Here is a 16,553-nt window from a genome sequence, read left to right on the forward strand (position 1 = left end):
GATCGAGAGGACAGCTTCCCCGCGGACGGGTTCTGTTCTCCCCCCGGAGATAGATCGGTCAACGGCGGGAGAGGTCCTCAGCGATGTCCATTGCGGTCACGTAGCCATTGCGCAGGCGTGTAGCTCAGCTCCATCTTTGTATATGTGACATCTGATTTTGAATTCCACCAATATGCTACAGACGACGCTGCCTGAGCCTTTACGTCGTCGTGTTTATCCATTGTGTCGTGTTCTCGTTCCATGCCCCCAGTCCCTAACCGTAACCGCCGTTGATGCATACCTATAAAATGCAAGAAAAAGAGAAAATTGTCTAAGATCTCGGAAATAGGAAGATTTATGACAAGAAAATAGGAAAAAGATGTTTCCGGTAGATTACAATAGCTCGGCAACCTCAATGGCCGCGTCATTGACGCTTGCCTCGCTGGGAATCATGCCCTTGGGAACGAGGGTCAGATTCGACGGGCGACCCTGGTCGTGTGCCACGGCCATTCCCACCGCCGCCGTAGTAAGCAGACGGACTCTGCCACGAGTGTGTGCGTGTCTCGGCTGACTGCTCGGCCGGATCGCCTGACAGCAAGGACGACACCGAGTGTTTCCCAACTTCGCTTCGCGATCGTTCCCTTGAGACTCGCACCGGCGACTTTTCTTTCACCGATCGGTCCGACTCCTCTGCCCGTTCTTGCGTCGTATTCGATCGGTACCATGATAGATCGCTCCGCTGGCGTTTGTGGCCTCGCCTGTTGGATGACGGTTGCAGATGGGAGGACGTGAAGGATGGGGGTGATCGTGGTGGTTGATCCATCGTCGAAGAACCCGCCTTTCGCTTCTTGGGTATGTCTCCTAATAGCGCGTTGCACATTAGTCAATGGCCTCTCGCTTCCTTTTGATCTGTGACGAACCAGGAGGACTGCCGGGCCGATTGGTGCTGGCGCTTGTCGAGCCACCGGCCTGCGACGTCGGGGGCTGCCAGTGATGGAAATACAACCCGGGGCCTGCTTCTTGCGACGATTGTTGCCCTTGTAATTGGCCATGTGGTGGTTGTGTCGGTGGCCCTGATGCGAGCCCGCCACTCGCAACGTTCGTGTTTGTGTTGGGCGGATTCGCCATGAGCTGGGACTGATGCGTCGATGGTCCTCCTATCGTTTGCGACCTGATTCGAGACGGAGAGCCTGGCTGTGTCTGATACGTGGCTGAGGGATGGGGCGTCGCCTGAGCTGGTACTCCAGATCCGTATGGGCCAAAACTTTGACCCGAAGGGTCTCGCTGATGGCGAGGGGAGGCTTGACCTTGCGGCGGCATGATCTGTAGATGCTGGCTTTGAGCGGTATTCATGAATTGCTGAGCCCAATCAAGAGCGGCCTGAGGTAGGACGCCACCCGCTCCCATGCCAGCAAAGACGAGCGGTACCATGGGGGGCGGTATACCGCCACTTAGAGATGCTCGCAACATGTCGGACTCGATTTTCCGTTGTTCAAGGCGCAAAGTTTCCTGTCTGGTTCTCTCTTCCTCCTGCTTCGTCCTCTCTTCCTCTGCTCGTGCTTGCAACCAATTTCTCATGGACTCCTCTGAGCCTTGCCATTGGGGAGGTGGTGCTGGTAAAGTCGATGGCCCCTGGGCGACAGTGAGGAGACCTTGGCCCCCTGGCGGCGGCGGTGGGGGTTGTTGATGAGGATGTGACTGCTGCTGGACGACATGCTGATGGTGGTGATGAGAGGGAGGAGGAGCATGCGGTGGCGCGTGTGAGCTCACCGATGGTCCCTGTTGTTGATGGGGAGGCAAGGCCATTGCTGCCGGTGGGGGCAAGCCACGGTGAGAACTTGACATTGGTTGTGGAGGTGGAGGAGGGCTATGACTCTGTCTTGCCGACTTAGCCCGCTTGTATGGGTGGTCCTGATACGTCCCAGGAGGTGACGGTCTGGTGGATGGTGGCGTCGGAAGGTCATGGACTGATGTGTAGCCGAACACCGAGGCCTGCTTTGCGGTAAGCATCTTATCGACTGAGAAGATGGTAGTGAGGTAGGTGAGTGTGTCTGGGTGTGTGCAAGTTTGAAGGACGCGAGGGCAATGAGTGTGAATCCAAACTGGGGGCAGAGCTATGCTCCAGTGGGTAGAGAGGGCCTGTGACTAATATAAATGATGCGAAGCGAAGAGTAGGTTTGCGGGACAGATCAGATACGTCGAAAGCAGACAATATAAGTGAGCGGTTACAACCTTTGTGTAGAGTGTGATGCGCCGAGCGAGCTGGATGGGTCGACCAGCTCAGGAAGGGTAGTAGTCGGGACGAGCAGGGCCTATAGGATTGAGGGGCTAGCTAGCAGATCCAACCTCATTTGCTATCACAAGGGTGCCGATGGCACGGATGTCAGTGGGTTTCGACGGCTGTGGCTTAATCGACGTCGCCCGTGGCCAAGCAGGGGAATGGGCAAGGTAGTACTGAGACGGGCTGCTCAGCATGAATGGATTTCCCCTTTGCCTCAATCGCTGTACCTGTGACGGCGAAGGACTGCCTGGGTCGTTACCGAGGATATAAGCAGGATGTGAGAATGCTCGTCCGCTGCGTGACGACAGTGAGCATACAGACCGCAGATGAGAATCGCAGAGGGGGGATGAAGAAGGCTCAGCGAGCTATGGTTCCCAAACTCGGCAGTCCTCGAAGAGGAAAGAGACCATCAAGTGGCAGTTTTGGGGATCGCGGTAGCTAGCTAGGATAGACCCATGACAGTTTTCTTCCTGTACAGACAGGACTGGCAAGGTGCCAAACGCGCGGCAGACAGTCTCGCAGGACTAGACAGCCAGCACTGAGCAGGGGAGTCGTCTTTCTTGGTGGATGGATCCAAGTCCCGCGCGATGCGAATTACTTAGATGGGAAGAACTGCAAGGGTTGCCCCCAGCTTGTTTAGGTTCAAGAGTCGAACTTGGGGTTTGACGTTGTTGACAGGGCGGTGCTGGCGTCTGTCTGTCTGGGGTTGCGCATGAAGGGGCTTGCTTGCTTTGGGGCTGTGGCGGCAAGGTGAGGAAACCGACCTGGAGGCTGGAGACGGGAATGAAGGATGTTACTGTAGCAAAAGTGCACCAGTCGCCCTCGTCATGAGCAGCTTCGGTCACGGATTAGGAAAGGAAGGTTCGAAGGGGGATGTGCGAGGTAGGCAAGGCAGGCAGGCAGGCACAGAGGGGACGTTGGGAAGGATGGATGGGGTCCAGTCGTCAAACAGACAGAAGGAAAGACCACAAACGTCGACTGGACCTTGACTTTAGGTCGGCCTTAAGCCACCGGCGTCCTTGGCCCACTGTTAATGCCACTGAATAGCAGGCACAGACAAAACCCCTTGACCATGTCGGGACAAGCCTGGCCCAGGACCGGGCATGTAGTTTGACGCCTGGACGCCTGGTTTTCTCAAACTGGGGCCGGCTGGTGAAGGTAGTGGGGGCTGATCTGCTGGTCCGCCCGTAACACTTAAGTTGTGAAGGGGGGTCTTTTTGCGAGTTGTTGGTTGGAGGGGTTCCCGAACCACAGGTTGGCGTGAGCCACCCAGCTTGCCACTGAAGGTAGTGTTCGTTCGAGTGCGGCGACAATGGATGGCTGCTGATGGAACTTGCTTGTAGGTACGTACAAAGCTCAGGGCTCTGGCAAATGCAGTACTGTACTGTAGTACACAAATGCCGGACAGGTTTATTATTCCTGTTGTGCAGTCTGCATCCCCTCCGTGTTGGCTGGGCCGCAGTCTCCTAATCCACCCTAGACACTTGCTTGTTGGCCGGAGGTTTCATGTAGCAATCAGGAGCTTGCGTGTCTGCAGCAGACGCCTAGGCACCATGGAACGATTGCCTCATTGGGTGCACTAAGGCGATCTGCTACTGTTGGAGGCAGGGGCCCCATGATGCATGATCCGATACATTTGTCGGTGCCATTCAACCCAAGCTGATGTATCAAATAAATCGGAGCGCTGAGGCAGAGGCAGAGGCAGAGGCCTACCTAGCCAGCTGCCGGGACTTGGCTGGGTCAAGGCCAACAACGTTCCGGCCCATGTGACGCTTCAGACCATCCGTAAAGAGTCAATTGCCGGCTCCAATAAGGTTGTACTTATGCCAGTACCAGTGCCAAGTCCAGTCGGTTGAGCTACCGAGCTTTGGGTTACATAGGTCAGGGACCAAGGTCATAGTGTCGGTTTTAGCCACAGTTCAATAGCTTCCACCATGGCCCGTCGAAAGAAGCACTTTTTGGAAACTAATTATTAATCTTCCTGAGCAGAGTGGACGAAAAGATCGTCGCCCAGAAACGCAGGCTTGCAAGCCTCTAATTCAGTGGGCCCGTGGCGTCCTGTATTGCATCGCGTCCACAACCGCGCCCGCGCCATTTTGTTGTTGTTGGCTTGTCGTACGGGGACCGGATAGAGGATGGAGACAGCATGACTGATGAATTATCGCCTCGTGCGGCGGTGCACAGCGCATGCGCACGCGTACGAGCATAACACGAACTCGAGCGCGCCGAGCTGCCATGATGCAGGTCGAGCTGTGTGATCTGTGCAATCGGGACGATGCGCGCTGATGCACAAGTGAATTAAGGTCCGGATAGGACTGCCACGCCCTGCCTCTGTCGGATGCAGCCTTTGTTGGATGGCCAACTTTGCGTGCGTCTTTTCGCTGCGATGCAGCTGTGGGCACTGGGTATCAAGCCGTCACGGTCGACGCGGTGTGGGCGGGTCTCGAGTCGTCTCTGCTCTATTCTGGTCGATGCAGTCTGCGTCTAGCTAAGCAGGATTGGAGTCCAAGAACAGGGTTCATTATTAGTTACCTAGGTAGGCACTGGGGATGGGGACCATGTTCAGCTTTGCAAGTCGACGCTCAGCTGCTTGCCTCCTTCCAGACATTTAGTTCGATCGGTTCTCTTTCCAGGCAAGCGCCGTTGCCTAATTGGGCTGCAAACCACGAGGCAGCTGAGCTACGTATCGCCCATTGCATTCCAGCGCGCGGCGCGGCGCCTGCTGTAGAAGCGAAACATCATCAGTGGTGACACAGCCCGTACGTGACTGCATCAAACGACATGAGCGCACGTTCGTGCCTCTCGAAGCCTAGATGATCACAGCCTTTCGGCTCCTTTGCCTAGGTAGATGGACCTACGACCGGGCATCTCAATTAATATCTACTGATTATCATTTCAGACCACAAGACTAGCTGTGGGGCCCAGTCGCCTCCTTGCTCACTGGAAAGCTACGCACAGTTGATACGAGGGCACATGCATCTATCCGCGAGGAAACACAGCATGACCACTCTGCACCGGTCCAACCGCAAGCAAGGATTGTGATCTTCCACCTAGCAAAGACCCGATCTCTCCTTGGCGCCAATATGTAAGACCCTTTCAGCATTCATTGCTCTGAGCTGGCGGTGTGCACACATAGGGCATCAGGTGCCACAGGGTAGGCTGACTTACCGATTCCGAATGACGGTGGACGTACAGACTCCAGTTTTCGTGATGCATTTCCGAGCATTTTGCAAGTAGGAGCACATATGATACTTCAAACAAGTATGGCCGTATACGACAATCGCCATTCTTTGTCGGTTGTTAACCATGCCGTGCACCCTCGTCCCCGCGAGCTTCCACGCCATGAGCCGTCAACAATCCAAATCGGTCCAGCAACAGCGGCATAAGCTCGTATTGCAGATAGTCGAGGACGCGCTAGGACGTTTCCAGCTACAGCCATGCAACTCTGCGCCCTGTGGCCTTTTCTCGGACCCCTGCCACGTCGAAACTGGGCCATCTGAAACAGCGCGGCTGAGTCCATCGCCGCGACCGCCAGCCAACAACAATTCGTAACGGATTACGACTTTGCACTTGCCCAGTCGCTGTGACTCGTCATCTGCCGCTTCATCAGACCCAACGCAGCCTGACGATGGACCTCGACCAACAGAGCTGCCCAGACTTTCATCGTGGTGCTCCCAAGGCCTCGACTGCCACCAAACGGCCAGTCAGGATCGCCATACGCGCAGTCGTTGCAACTGCCGTGCAAATCGCACAATGGGCCATCACTGATAAATGACAGCTCAGTCAGCAGATGGAGAAAGAAAAATGTCCTGATCACCGTCGTGGCACCACAAGGATGCTCTGTTAGCATTCGGGCCCGAGCATGCATGGCTCGTAGTTATGATGCGTTTCAGAACTTCAGATCGAGAAATCGCAAAGTAACTCAGAAAAGCGGTCGGATTATCCATATTCTAATTAGACTGCCTAATAATCTGTCACCACGAGGCCTGCCTGGGACGCTATATCCACGGTCAGCGCCTTATTATGAATTGACCCAATACTAGGGGCAGATTCGACCCAGAGCGGAAACTCTTCTTTCATCCGCGGCACGGCTTCACATGCTTCACATGGCCACATTGGGAGTCCGCAGACAGCTCGAGACACATGTCCGGGCGAAGTGGTGAGATACTTCGGAATCATGAAACCAATAGACACAGCCAAGTCTCGACAATGGCTGCACATCATCAGGCGCACGGTAATCTGGTGGCGGTCTCACCTGCACAGGTCTCTTCCGAGGCTGTGCGATCCGAACAACAATGCTCGCTCCGGTGCTCGTCTCATTCTGGCGCATAATAAATAATAATACCGAATGGCCATGGGCTGAACGGCTCGGGACGCAACCCAGTCTGGAAAGGTTCCAGCGCCTCCTAATGCACTTCATCCTTTACTACGTACTCCGTGAAAGGACCTCCACATTCTGCGGTGGCTGAGCTTCATGATCAGGACGGCTGGGAATATGCATCGTACCGATCCAGGAACAAGGTAGTATTCATAAACCAACAACCTCAGCACCTTGGCTCACAGACAGTTGCGACCCTCGGACTGAATATTGCGCATCTAACTGAGTACCTATTAATATAAGGTACCTAACCGTAGGTTCTGCAGGCTGACCGGTTCATGCAGAAGCGCGCACAAATCCTACTTGACCCTGAGCGTGCGTCCTTTCCTGTACATAATAATAATGAATATCGCGCAAGCTTCTGCACAGAGTGCCTCAGTAAGGTATAATACCTGGCACATGGTCCGCAGAGAATCTTCCTTCGGCTTCGAGTCATCTCATCCGCTTGCCAAGTCCGATCCCTTCGCCAAAGAGTCTTCGGCGTCGACCTATCCATGCCAGACTAATAGCGAGTACGCACGGCTGGATTCCCCGGCTGCACGTTGCCTGCCATCGCATGTCGATCAGGCCGAGAGCTTGCCGGTGCCCACAGGCATCATAATAATACTAACAAGGCTGCAATGTTGGCATCACGATGTCAGAGAGAGGCCCATCAAACCCACGCAGCAGCAGGCCTCTCTCCTCAGGGCGGAGGGATACCTCGGTCGATTCTGCGGTCAACAAAGCTTTCAACATGTACTCGTCGTGTCTAGAGGCTACGGCCCCCTCACTCTCTGGCAGATATATGGACGATGCCAGAGCGACGTAATACTGCGCCTCTTTATGCCTCGAGCGTAGTGTCGTAGTGCATGCAAGGGCAAAAGGTCCTTGACCGCGCGCTTCTCAAGTACATGTAGTCTTCCTGCTGTTGGTTGTACATGCTCATTGCAGGTCAACCGGGCCTTGGTTCATGCGAGTAATAAAGTGTCTCCGTCAATGTCGCAGCGCATACGTCCCGTGTCCCGTAGAAGATGCATGACAGAAGGCAGGGCTACCTCTGACCACCGAGCTCGCTCGGTAACAGCTTAGGCAAGATGTGATAGAGCTTCCTACATGGGGCAGTCATTTCACTTCACATCCTACTCATGTGTATGCACGTACATCTTCAACGGACCTTTGTAAATGTCTTGAAATCGCTCATCTAGTAGGCTGCCAACAGAACTACAAAGCTCCTTCATCCACCTTCAGACGCAATCAATCCCAAAAAGACGCTGGCAACAACGCGAAATTCGCCTCCAAAGATTGTGCTCATCCGATGCCTGTGTAGTCTTCGTCTCAACTGACAATACTGAGATCCCAATGGAAAAGAGTAGCCCGCAGCTCCACGACACCTAACTGACGCCGGCAATTTTCCCATGTTATATACCTCTGATGCTCCTTATATATGTGTGAAATGAAAACAATCAAACAGACCCTTTACTTCTGCGGTGATAGCCCTTGATTATTTAAGGGACATGTTGTGTATGGTACGCGGCGCTCCTTTACTGACAAGTATTGGGGAAAACAATGTCTCGCAATCAGGGGCCCGTTTGCGCTGGCCCGTCTTGTTCGTCTTCCCCGTTCGTAACAACCGAGGGCGTCCCGTCAATGCCCTCTGCGTCTTCCGTGGGCGTGCCTGTGCCCTTCAGCGGGCGGTCTTTCTTCACTAGGACACCCCGAGGCCGCTCGCTTGCCTTCTCAGGGGCTGTTTTGCTCTTCACCAAGTCGGTGATGGAGCGGTTCTGAGGCTTTTTGACGTCTCGCGGCTCGGGTGTCGAGTCGCTGTTGCCCCGATTCTTGACCAGTTTGCGAGGCTGCCTCTTCTGTTGCTGTGTGCCGATTTCTTCGCTGCTGGACACGCGGCTATCGAGTGATGTACGACTTTCAGCGGGGCTAATGCTCGAAGCGTTCCCTGGGGCCAGGCTTTTACTGGTATCAGGGCCTGACGAGTCGGTCCGCCGCTTCTCGAGCATGGGCGCGTCTTGTGCCTGCAGGCTTGAGTCGTCGATTGGCTGGTTGAAGACAGCTCCATCCCGCATCGGGTCGTCAACGGTTATATTTGGCTTTCCCTCATCAGCCGGAGGCGGAGGCTGGACAAACTCGACCGAGGGCTGGGACGAGGGCTGGGACGAAGGTGTCGCACTGTCAGGCGTCTCCGATTCGGGTTCCATGTCAGGGTGCTTGGATACTAGTCAGTGAGTGTTCTCTCTACTCCAATACTACTCACCTGCTTGGTAAGATACGCGTCCAGTTTGTTTTTGAGCACATCGGCCCGGACCGGCTTGGCCAGATAGTCGTTCATACCAGCTGCAATGCACTTCTCGCGATCGCCCTGGATTGCCGATGCCGTCATGGCAATGACAAGCACCTTGCGAACCGCTTCCAGGGGATCCTTGCGTATGAGTCTCGTTGCCTCGTATCCGTCCAACACGGGCATCTGTACATCCATCAGCACCACATGGTATGGATTGCCCTCTCTGGCTTTCTGCCGAAGCCCTTCGACGGCAACCAGGCCGTTCTCGTAAGCCATGATGTTGGTGTAGCCCAGGCGCTTGGTATACTGGATCGCAATGCGTTGGTTGATCGGATTGTCCTCGGCGACGCAAATACGAAGGTCTTCTTTCGACATTGTTGAGAGATCGAGGTAAGGGTTTGGCGAGGCTGAGCGGCCACCCTCAACAGCCGTAGCCGCTGACGAGCGCTCGGCATGGTTGGACCTTGACTTGGACTGCACATCGCCGGCTGAGACATTCGAATTGGCCTTGTCAAACGTCACAGTGAACCAGGCCGTTGTGCCGACATTTTCCTCGCTTTCCAGTTCGATCTTACCTCTCATCATGGTCTGGATGAGCGATTTGCAGATGCTGAGACCCAAGCCGCTACCGCCATACTTTCTGGCAGTACTGGCGTCTGCTTGGCTGAACGGCTGGAATAGCTTCGCCAGTTGCTGCGGTGGAATGCCGATGCCCGTATCGCGAACCCAGAAAGTGAGCGTGGCACTCTCTTCCGTCTCGGAATCGAGCTTCGCGCCAATGGTGATGGAGCCATTCTCCGTGAACTTGAGACTGTTGCCAATGAGGTTTCCGAGCACTTGGTGCAACCTGATAGGATCACCGAAGATGAGCATGGAAGGCAAATCAACACTCTGCACTATCGACACATTCTTTTTCGAGGTCTTCTCTCGGTTGCTGTACGAAACAGCCCGCACGACCTCTTTGATCATTTCCTCAGGATTGAACGCAATGACGTAGAGTTTCATCTTGTCCGCTTCCATCTTGGAGAAGTCGAGAATGTCGTTGATGACCGTCAAAAGAAGATCGGCGGACACGCGGATCGAGTCGGCCATTTCCATTTGCTCCCTGTTGAGTTGGCTGTCGCGCAAGAGCTCCGAATTGCCAATGACACCATTCAGGGGAGTCCGGAGCTCGTGCGACACATTCGCAAGGAAGATTGACTTTGCCTTGGCCGCCTCCTCCGCCAGCTTGACGTTACGCTTGGCCTCAGCCTCGGCATCCTTCGCCTTTTGCTCAGCAGCTACGGCCTTCGCCAAGGCCTTCCTTTGCACCTCGACCATGGACTTGTTCTTAGCTGAGATCTTCTCAATGTTCATCATGGCGACGGCGTTGGAATAACTGATGCCGAGCTGCATCACCAGCAGTTGCACAACACTGACATTGCGGTCTGTAAAGGAACCAGACTCGCCTTCCAGGTAGAGCACGCCGTGAAGCATATCCTTGCCCGTTTCGTCTTTGCCGTGTGTGATAGGAATGGCAATGATGGCTTTGCCGGCTGGGTTCTTCTGCAGCCACGATTCGCTAACGTTGCCAAACCGTTCGTCGTTACCAAGATCTGACACGAAGACAACCTCCATGAAGCGAGTGCAATAAAGCACCACATTCTCGGCGATAAGTGACTCTTCAGACATCGAAAGCCCTGGCTGGTGTGACGAGGCACCTTGCTCAGGGTCACCGCTGGCAGCGATAACCCACTTGTCCTTTCTCGGATCGTGCGGCGCATGGACTTGCTCCCGAACGACAATGGCGGCGAGCGTCGCGGAGCCGCCACAGGTTTGTAGAATAATGTCACACATGGTTTTCAACAGGTGATCGACACGAAGCACCGATGAAATAACCTGGGAACTGTGCAGAATAGCGTGCAGGTCGATCATGTCGAGAGTTGGCAGTCCAGCGCCACCTTCAGCTTGTACGTTGACGGATCTTCCCCAATCGGCCACGCGCTCTCCAGTGATCTCTGTGAGATTGTTGTTCGAGGTTGCCGGTGCGAGTTCAGCACCAATCTCCCCGTTGGCTTGACGGAATTGACCGGGCGCCGTATCAGTAACGAAGTCTGTTTGGGCGGTCGCATCGACCATCATGTGATTGCGGGTCGGTCCGTGAAGCAGCAGTGAATGCTGCTCCTCGATAGCCGCCGCAACGCCCGTGGCAGCTAGTTTTCGGTAGAGACCGAGGGCTTCGACAAGAGCGCTACGTGCTGAACGACGCGCCTTGCGCCTGACGAAGAACCCAGCCATGAGGTAGTTCCCCAGTGCCTCTTCAAAGGTCAAATCATGTTCAGTGGCATGATCCAACGCTTCCTCATAGTGTCGTACAGCTTCTCCGTGAAAGCCGGCAAGCTCGACTGTTTGAGCGTCGAGGAGTGTATGCCATGCAAAGTAGTTGATGTCAGACACTGCGCCCCAGTCCTTGATCATCTGCGTGAGTTTCCGCAGGTCTGCAAGAACATCCTCAATCTCAGCACCGTGATCTTGCGACTGGTACCGGGGGTCTTGCATCTTGTTGAAGAGTTGGCCGGCACGGGCCAAGCCGTAGAACAACAGGATCAATCGGCTATTGCGCACCGTCCATAGCATCGACAGATTGGCAACACAGCGCTCACCGACCTGAACGGCCTGGTCATAGTGGCCAAACAGGAAGAGAGGAACCAGCTCCAAACTCTCGTACAAGAGAGTGGATCTGTTGCTGTGATGAACCGTCGCGTCCAACCACGTCTTGTACTTCAAGACGTTATGATGCTCGTCGCCGAGTACATCCAATGGGTTATCTGTATGTGTTTTGCCTTGCAAAGCCCGGCAGACTTGCTGCATGACAAGAAGCAAGACGCCTCCGCGCGTGTCGTTCGTCCACGACGCGACATCCTCACAGCCGTACTGGCAGAATGCCTCCAACTCTGCAAAATTCTCGCTGGAGTAGAATTTGATGACGGCATGCAGACCGTAGCTGAGGATGGTTGACATGCGATCCCCAGCGGCAGAAGCGAAATCTACAGCATCCTCCATCTGCACGAGCGAGGCTGGCATTGAGTTTGTCAGGTGACCCAGGAGACAGGGGTAAAGCATGAGGCCTCTGGCAATGGAAAAGGGGTCTTTGGCCCTGTGCAATATCTCCTGCGAGATACGACCTATATCGACCGCGAACTGCGCCCGGTTCCACCGGGCGAGGGCGATGACAGCAAAATGCAAGAATGCCATGCCCGATTGCGGGAACGCGCCTTTGTCGAGATGTGTTTCCATCATGACCATGGTAAGGTAGTAATATCGGAGGCAGTCACTCCACCAGGCAGTACTGCATGTTTCCGAGAGTACGGCACCAATGGATGCCAAATTGCAGTCCTCCGCATGATCCAGGTTCATGAGCGTGGCTCGGTTCGTCGTTAATATCCTCGCCGACAAGATCTCAAACTTCTCATCGCACTTCTCGTATGTCGGTTCGTCATCGAGCTCAACATCAAGAGTCGCCAAACATTCCCTCAACGCGACAACGGCGGCCTCAACGTTGCTGCTTTGCGAGAAGACCCTGGACTGAAGCACGTATGCTGGTGCCCTGTCAACGGCAGTCTTTGCATTCCTGAAGATCACGGCGAGCACTTCATGTGCTCTCTGGTGTTGCCCCATGAAGATATGGCACTCGGCAGAGCGGAGGTACAGTTGAATAGTCTCCTCGTAGGATCCATCCTCTTGGCTCGAGTCCCATGGGGAGTCTTGTAGCAGCTTTATGGCATTTTCGTACAGTCTGCATGCCGTAGGCCGGGCTCCATTCTCGGCAGAAGCCAGAGCACGGTCGATGAGAACTTTGCGGAACGGGCGTCGAATCGACACTTGCGCCCTGGTAATGTCCACTGCTTGGCAGATGTGGAAAGCGGTGGTGTCCCAGAGTCGCGTATCGTCAATGTAGTATTTCATCAGCGTTTGGGCAATGCTAAAGTGCATGCGCCGCGCACTGCATTCCTTGAGCTTGGAGGCGGCGTGGATGTATCGATCATGGGCAAAACGGAACCGATCATCATGTTCGGTGGCCACAATGATATATGCCTGTATGGCGCTTTGCAGCCCGGCGATAGCTTCGTGCTGCGAATATTTGCGCTTGCGGCCTGTGCTGCAGCAAGAGGGATTGTCCGGGTCCTCGACAGGAAACTCGCCACTCATTAGCCGAGATACCAACTCAAAAGAGAATGTGTTGCCCAGCAATGCTGCCCATGCCAGTAGCTCGCGAGCTGCTGAGCGTAGCTCGTCAAGCCGACTAGTGATGAATCCTGTGTCGAGAACATCGTAGTCCTTTTCCCCTCGAAACTGTTCGAAAAGCCTGTCCAGGTCGTAATGCCACATGTTGTCTTTGTAGTCGTACCAGATACACTTTTTGCGATGGCATGCGCTCAGCATCTCGCGGATATAGAATGGATTGCCAGCCGTCTTGGACTGTATCACGAGAGCCAGTGGGAGTACCTCGTCTTCGTTCCTGCAGAGGGTCTTGGAAACATACTCCACGATGTCGGCCTCAGTAAGAGAGGCAAGCGAAATGCGAGTAATGTTCGCAGCCCCTTGGCGCCGAGATTCGTCCACATCTGACGAGTACAGGATTTGGTGCACCTTCTCGGCCGGTAGTTCGTCAGGCCTGTACGTCAGGATAATGGCCATCCTCATGCGGGTGCCAATAATTTGGCTGATCAGCTCGAGTGACTCGTCATCTGCGAAATGCAAATCGTCCAAGCAGAAACATATGAATTTGTGTGCGGTGAACACCCTCAAAACATCCAAGAAGATGTTCATGAGTCGGGTACTCTTCGTCGCCGCGCCAGCACGAAGGAAGTCCTGTGTTGATTGGGAAGCAATGCTAGGATTCCTCGTGAGAGGCGCGGGTGACAACCTGTCCGGCGAGGAGCCACGGCGTTGCCTTGCGCCACGGCCGTTACGGGACAGAGAGCCCTGTGACGAGGATATTGAGCGAGCTACGACAGATGATGCGTCCGGCGGCCCAAAGAGGAACTCGGGTAATCCGAGTGTCTTCCACAGACACGGCCAGACGGGTCCAATGTACTGCTTCAAACCCTGGTGAAAGGGCGTCTCCGTGTTTCTCTCGCCCCAAACCTGCTTGAACAACGCTGAGAAGAGTTTGATCAGGGGCCCGAAAGGTGTACGTCTCGAGGTATCGAACTTTGCTGTAGCGCAGTACCCTCGACGGCGTGCCTGACTCAGGACGTTCTGTACCAGGCAGCTCTTGCCCAGCCCTCCGGCACCCTCAATGGTGATGACCTCGCAGTGGCCGCGCCGCCTGAACTTTGCGGTTCCTAGTTGACGCGATAGCCCACCTACAGACGACTCCCCGATGCTAGGCCGGGTATCGGTTCCAATACTATCAGCAAGACTGCGAGCCTCGATGGATATGGAATGATGGCGCTCAAAAGGTTGGACACCTCGGGCGTGCGCTGTTGACTGGCTGGATGCGGTGTCTCCCGAGATGGTGTGGGCGTCGGACTGGAAAGACTGCTGTGGCGTCCGTTGCCTCGAAGGATCCGTGGAGACAGTCTGGGTGAACGATCCGCTCTGACGATTTACGCCATCCAAGGAGCTTGCTCCCTCGCTAGAAACGTCGTCCACGCCTTGGCCGTCTGTCGACAGAACGGAGCCGTCTGCAAAGCGGCTCGTAGCAAGTTTCCTCCCCACGGCATGGCTCTTTGCAACACGATCAATGACCCTCAATACCTCATTCTTCTCCTTTTGTCGACCAATCATCGTAGTCGGTAGCATGAAGAAGGAGGACACGTCCTTGCTCCCAATTTGGAATTGCTCGATGCCCGCAACATCACCGACGCCGAGAAGGTGCTGTATTGCCATCAAATCGTGCCGTAATCCGCTCGCTGAGTTATACCGATCAGAGATGTTCTTGGCTGTGCATCTCTGGATGATGCGCCCTATAACATCGGGGATATCAATGCGGACATCGGAAACGCTTGGGATCTTGCGCCCCAGCACACCCTGCACAATGTCCAGCGGCGTGTCACCCTCAAAAACCGGCTTCTGGGTAAGAAGCTGCCAGAACAGAACTCCAATGGCGTAAATGTCAGTGCGGGAATCGGGTTCTGCTGGCATCCGCCCAGTCTGCTCCGGGCTGATGTAAAGTAACTTGTGCCGCGCCCCAAGCTCTTGCGAAAGGGTAGACCATCCGATGCTAGTCAACCCGTGCTCAAACGAACGAATGCCCGAGCCAAAGGACAGGACCCTGACCTTGTTCTCTTCCAGGTTGAAATGGAAAGCATCGCTGCGGATCTCGCCGTGCACAATACCATGCCTATGATGCAGTATCTCCAGACACTCTGTGACCCCAATAGCAAAGTCAAGAAAGTGCTCCAGGCTGATCGGCGGCTGTAGTTTGAAGTTTGGATTCCGGTAGCCTTTCCACGCGTCATTGTATTTGCGCGCCCTGAAAAAGGCAGGGCCCATGTCCAACACATTCCAGATGTAATCCTTGCCAAGATAGTGGTATATGGCCACCGTAATCGGGCCGCGATCGCCAGGCAGTGGCGTGAGTCGCACGAGGTCAATAGGCTTAGCTATATGGTTCCCTTCAGGGTCGGCGGACGTCGTCAAGCTTCTCGTGATCTGAAAAGCCCGTTCTTCTCTGAGACCGTGGTAGGAAATCCGCGCTACGACTGGCTCGTCGACCGATAACATATCACCACTGAAGCTGGGGCTTTCATCGGGTGTAGCGTCTTGGGAAGCGGCCGAAGTCGGATAATCGAAAGAACCTGATCGTTCTGAAGGGGACGGTCCACCAGAGGGGAGCCTCGTCACAGATGCTGGGCTGGAGACATTTTGCGACGATGTCGAAAATGCCGAAGCAGTAGACATATGTCGACTCCCGAATATGTGCCTGCAGAGTGGTCAGCCATGGCATCAATCGTTGTGCTTGCCTTTGCTCACCAGAAGTCGTATGTGGAATGGAACGGGTCCTTTTGCTCGTCCCAGGTGTAGCCAGCGATGTGACGGAGACGCTCGAAGATACGTTGCGGTGGATCGAGGAGATCATCAGGTATGCGAGTGGTGCTGTCCATCTTGCTGCAACGCTGCCACGCTCAGATGTCGCGGGGAGGCGAGCACCTTCTGCTTGCTTCCGCAATGGTAGCGGAACAATACCTTCCCTTCGAACACTCTTACAACTATGATGCTGTAGCGGCGTTCATCCAAGACCCGGTGATGCGCCCATTCTCGGCCGTGTTGTAATTTGCAGAATCGTTCGGTTGGAAATCGTCGGTGCACTCGCAGTAATCAGAAGTGAGCGAGGTGCTGTTGTCAAGCACCCTCGTCGAACGGTCGGGCGCGCCGGGCTTCGAGGCACGAGAGGTGATTCGTGATGTTGGACTATTGCGACACAACCTCCGCTGGAATCACTTGTCAGACTGGCGCCTCGTCTGGTAGATGAGTCGGGTCACTGGAGATGGGAAATGGCAGCCAAGCAGCAGACTGAACTGGACTGCATCCGTGGGAATGGAGATGAAATGGAATACTGAAAGTGGATGGATCCGAGTGTTCCATGCGCGGCTCTGGTTGGTTCACAAGTGACCCTCATGCCTGGGCGGGCGGGCTGCGGTGCTATCAGTCAAAAC

General features: G+C 54.8%; 2 protein-coding genes across 2 annotated transcripts; both read right to left on the bottom strand.

The window, feature by feature from the left end:
* Positions 1 to 633: 633 nt before the first annotated feature.
* On the bottom strand, positions 634 to 2,223 carry F5Z01DRAFT_13407 (uncharacterized protein). The gene has a single exon (XM_046257593.1). The coding sequence runs from the start codon at positions 1,987 to 1,989 to the stop codon at positions 859 to 861; it is 1,131 nt and encodes a 376-aa protein (XP_046122903.1). The 5' UTR covers positions 1,990 to 2,223; the 3' UTR covers positions 634 to 858.
* Positions 2,224 to 8,468: 6,245 nt separating this feature from the next.
* Positions 8,469 to 16,232, bottom strand: F5Z01DRAFT_13824 (putative histidine kinase HHK1p). The gene is made up of 2 exons (XM_046257628.1): positions 15,871 to 16,232; positions 8,469 to 15,820 (listed from the first exon to the last, which is right to left on the bottom strand). Exons 1-2 carry the CDS (start codon positions 15,999 to 16,001, stop codon positions 8,845 to 8,847), a joined length of 7,107 nt encoding a protein of 2,368 aa, XP_046122904.1. The 5' UTR covers positions 16,002 to 16,232; the 3' UTR covers positions 8,469 to 8,844.
* Positions 16,233 to 16,553: the final 321 nt, after the last annotated feature.

Source organism: Emericellopsis atlantica (assembly GCF_019669845.1).
Source record: "Emericellopsis atlantica unplaced genomic scaffold F5Z01scaffold_1, whole genome shotgun sequence".
Taxonomy (NCBI): domain Eukaryota; kingdom Fungi; phylum Ascomycota; class Sordariomycetes; order Hypocreales; family Bionectriaceae; genus Emericellopsis; species Emericellopsis atlantica.

Bases quoted from the DNA above. Each gene is read 5' to 3' on its own strand.
- F5Z01DRAFT_13407 (XM_046257593.1), bottom strand. From the start codon at position 1,989: ATGCTTACCGCAAAGCAGGCCTCGGTGTTCGGCTACACATCAGTCCAT.
- F5Z01DRAFT_13824 (XM_046257628.1), bottom strand. From the start codon at position 16,001: ATGGACAGCACCACTCGCATACCTGATGATCTCCTCGATCCACCGCAA. The intron at 15,821-15,870 runs GTGAGCAAAGGC...ACCACTCTGCAG, and splicing joins CATTCCACATACGACTTCTG to GCACATATTCGGGAGTCGAC.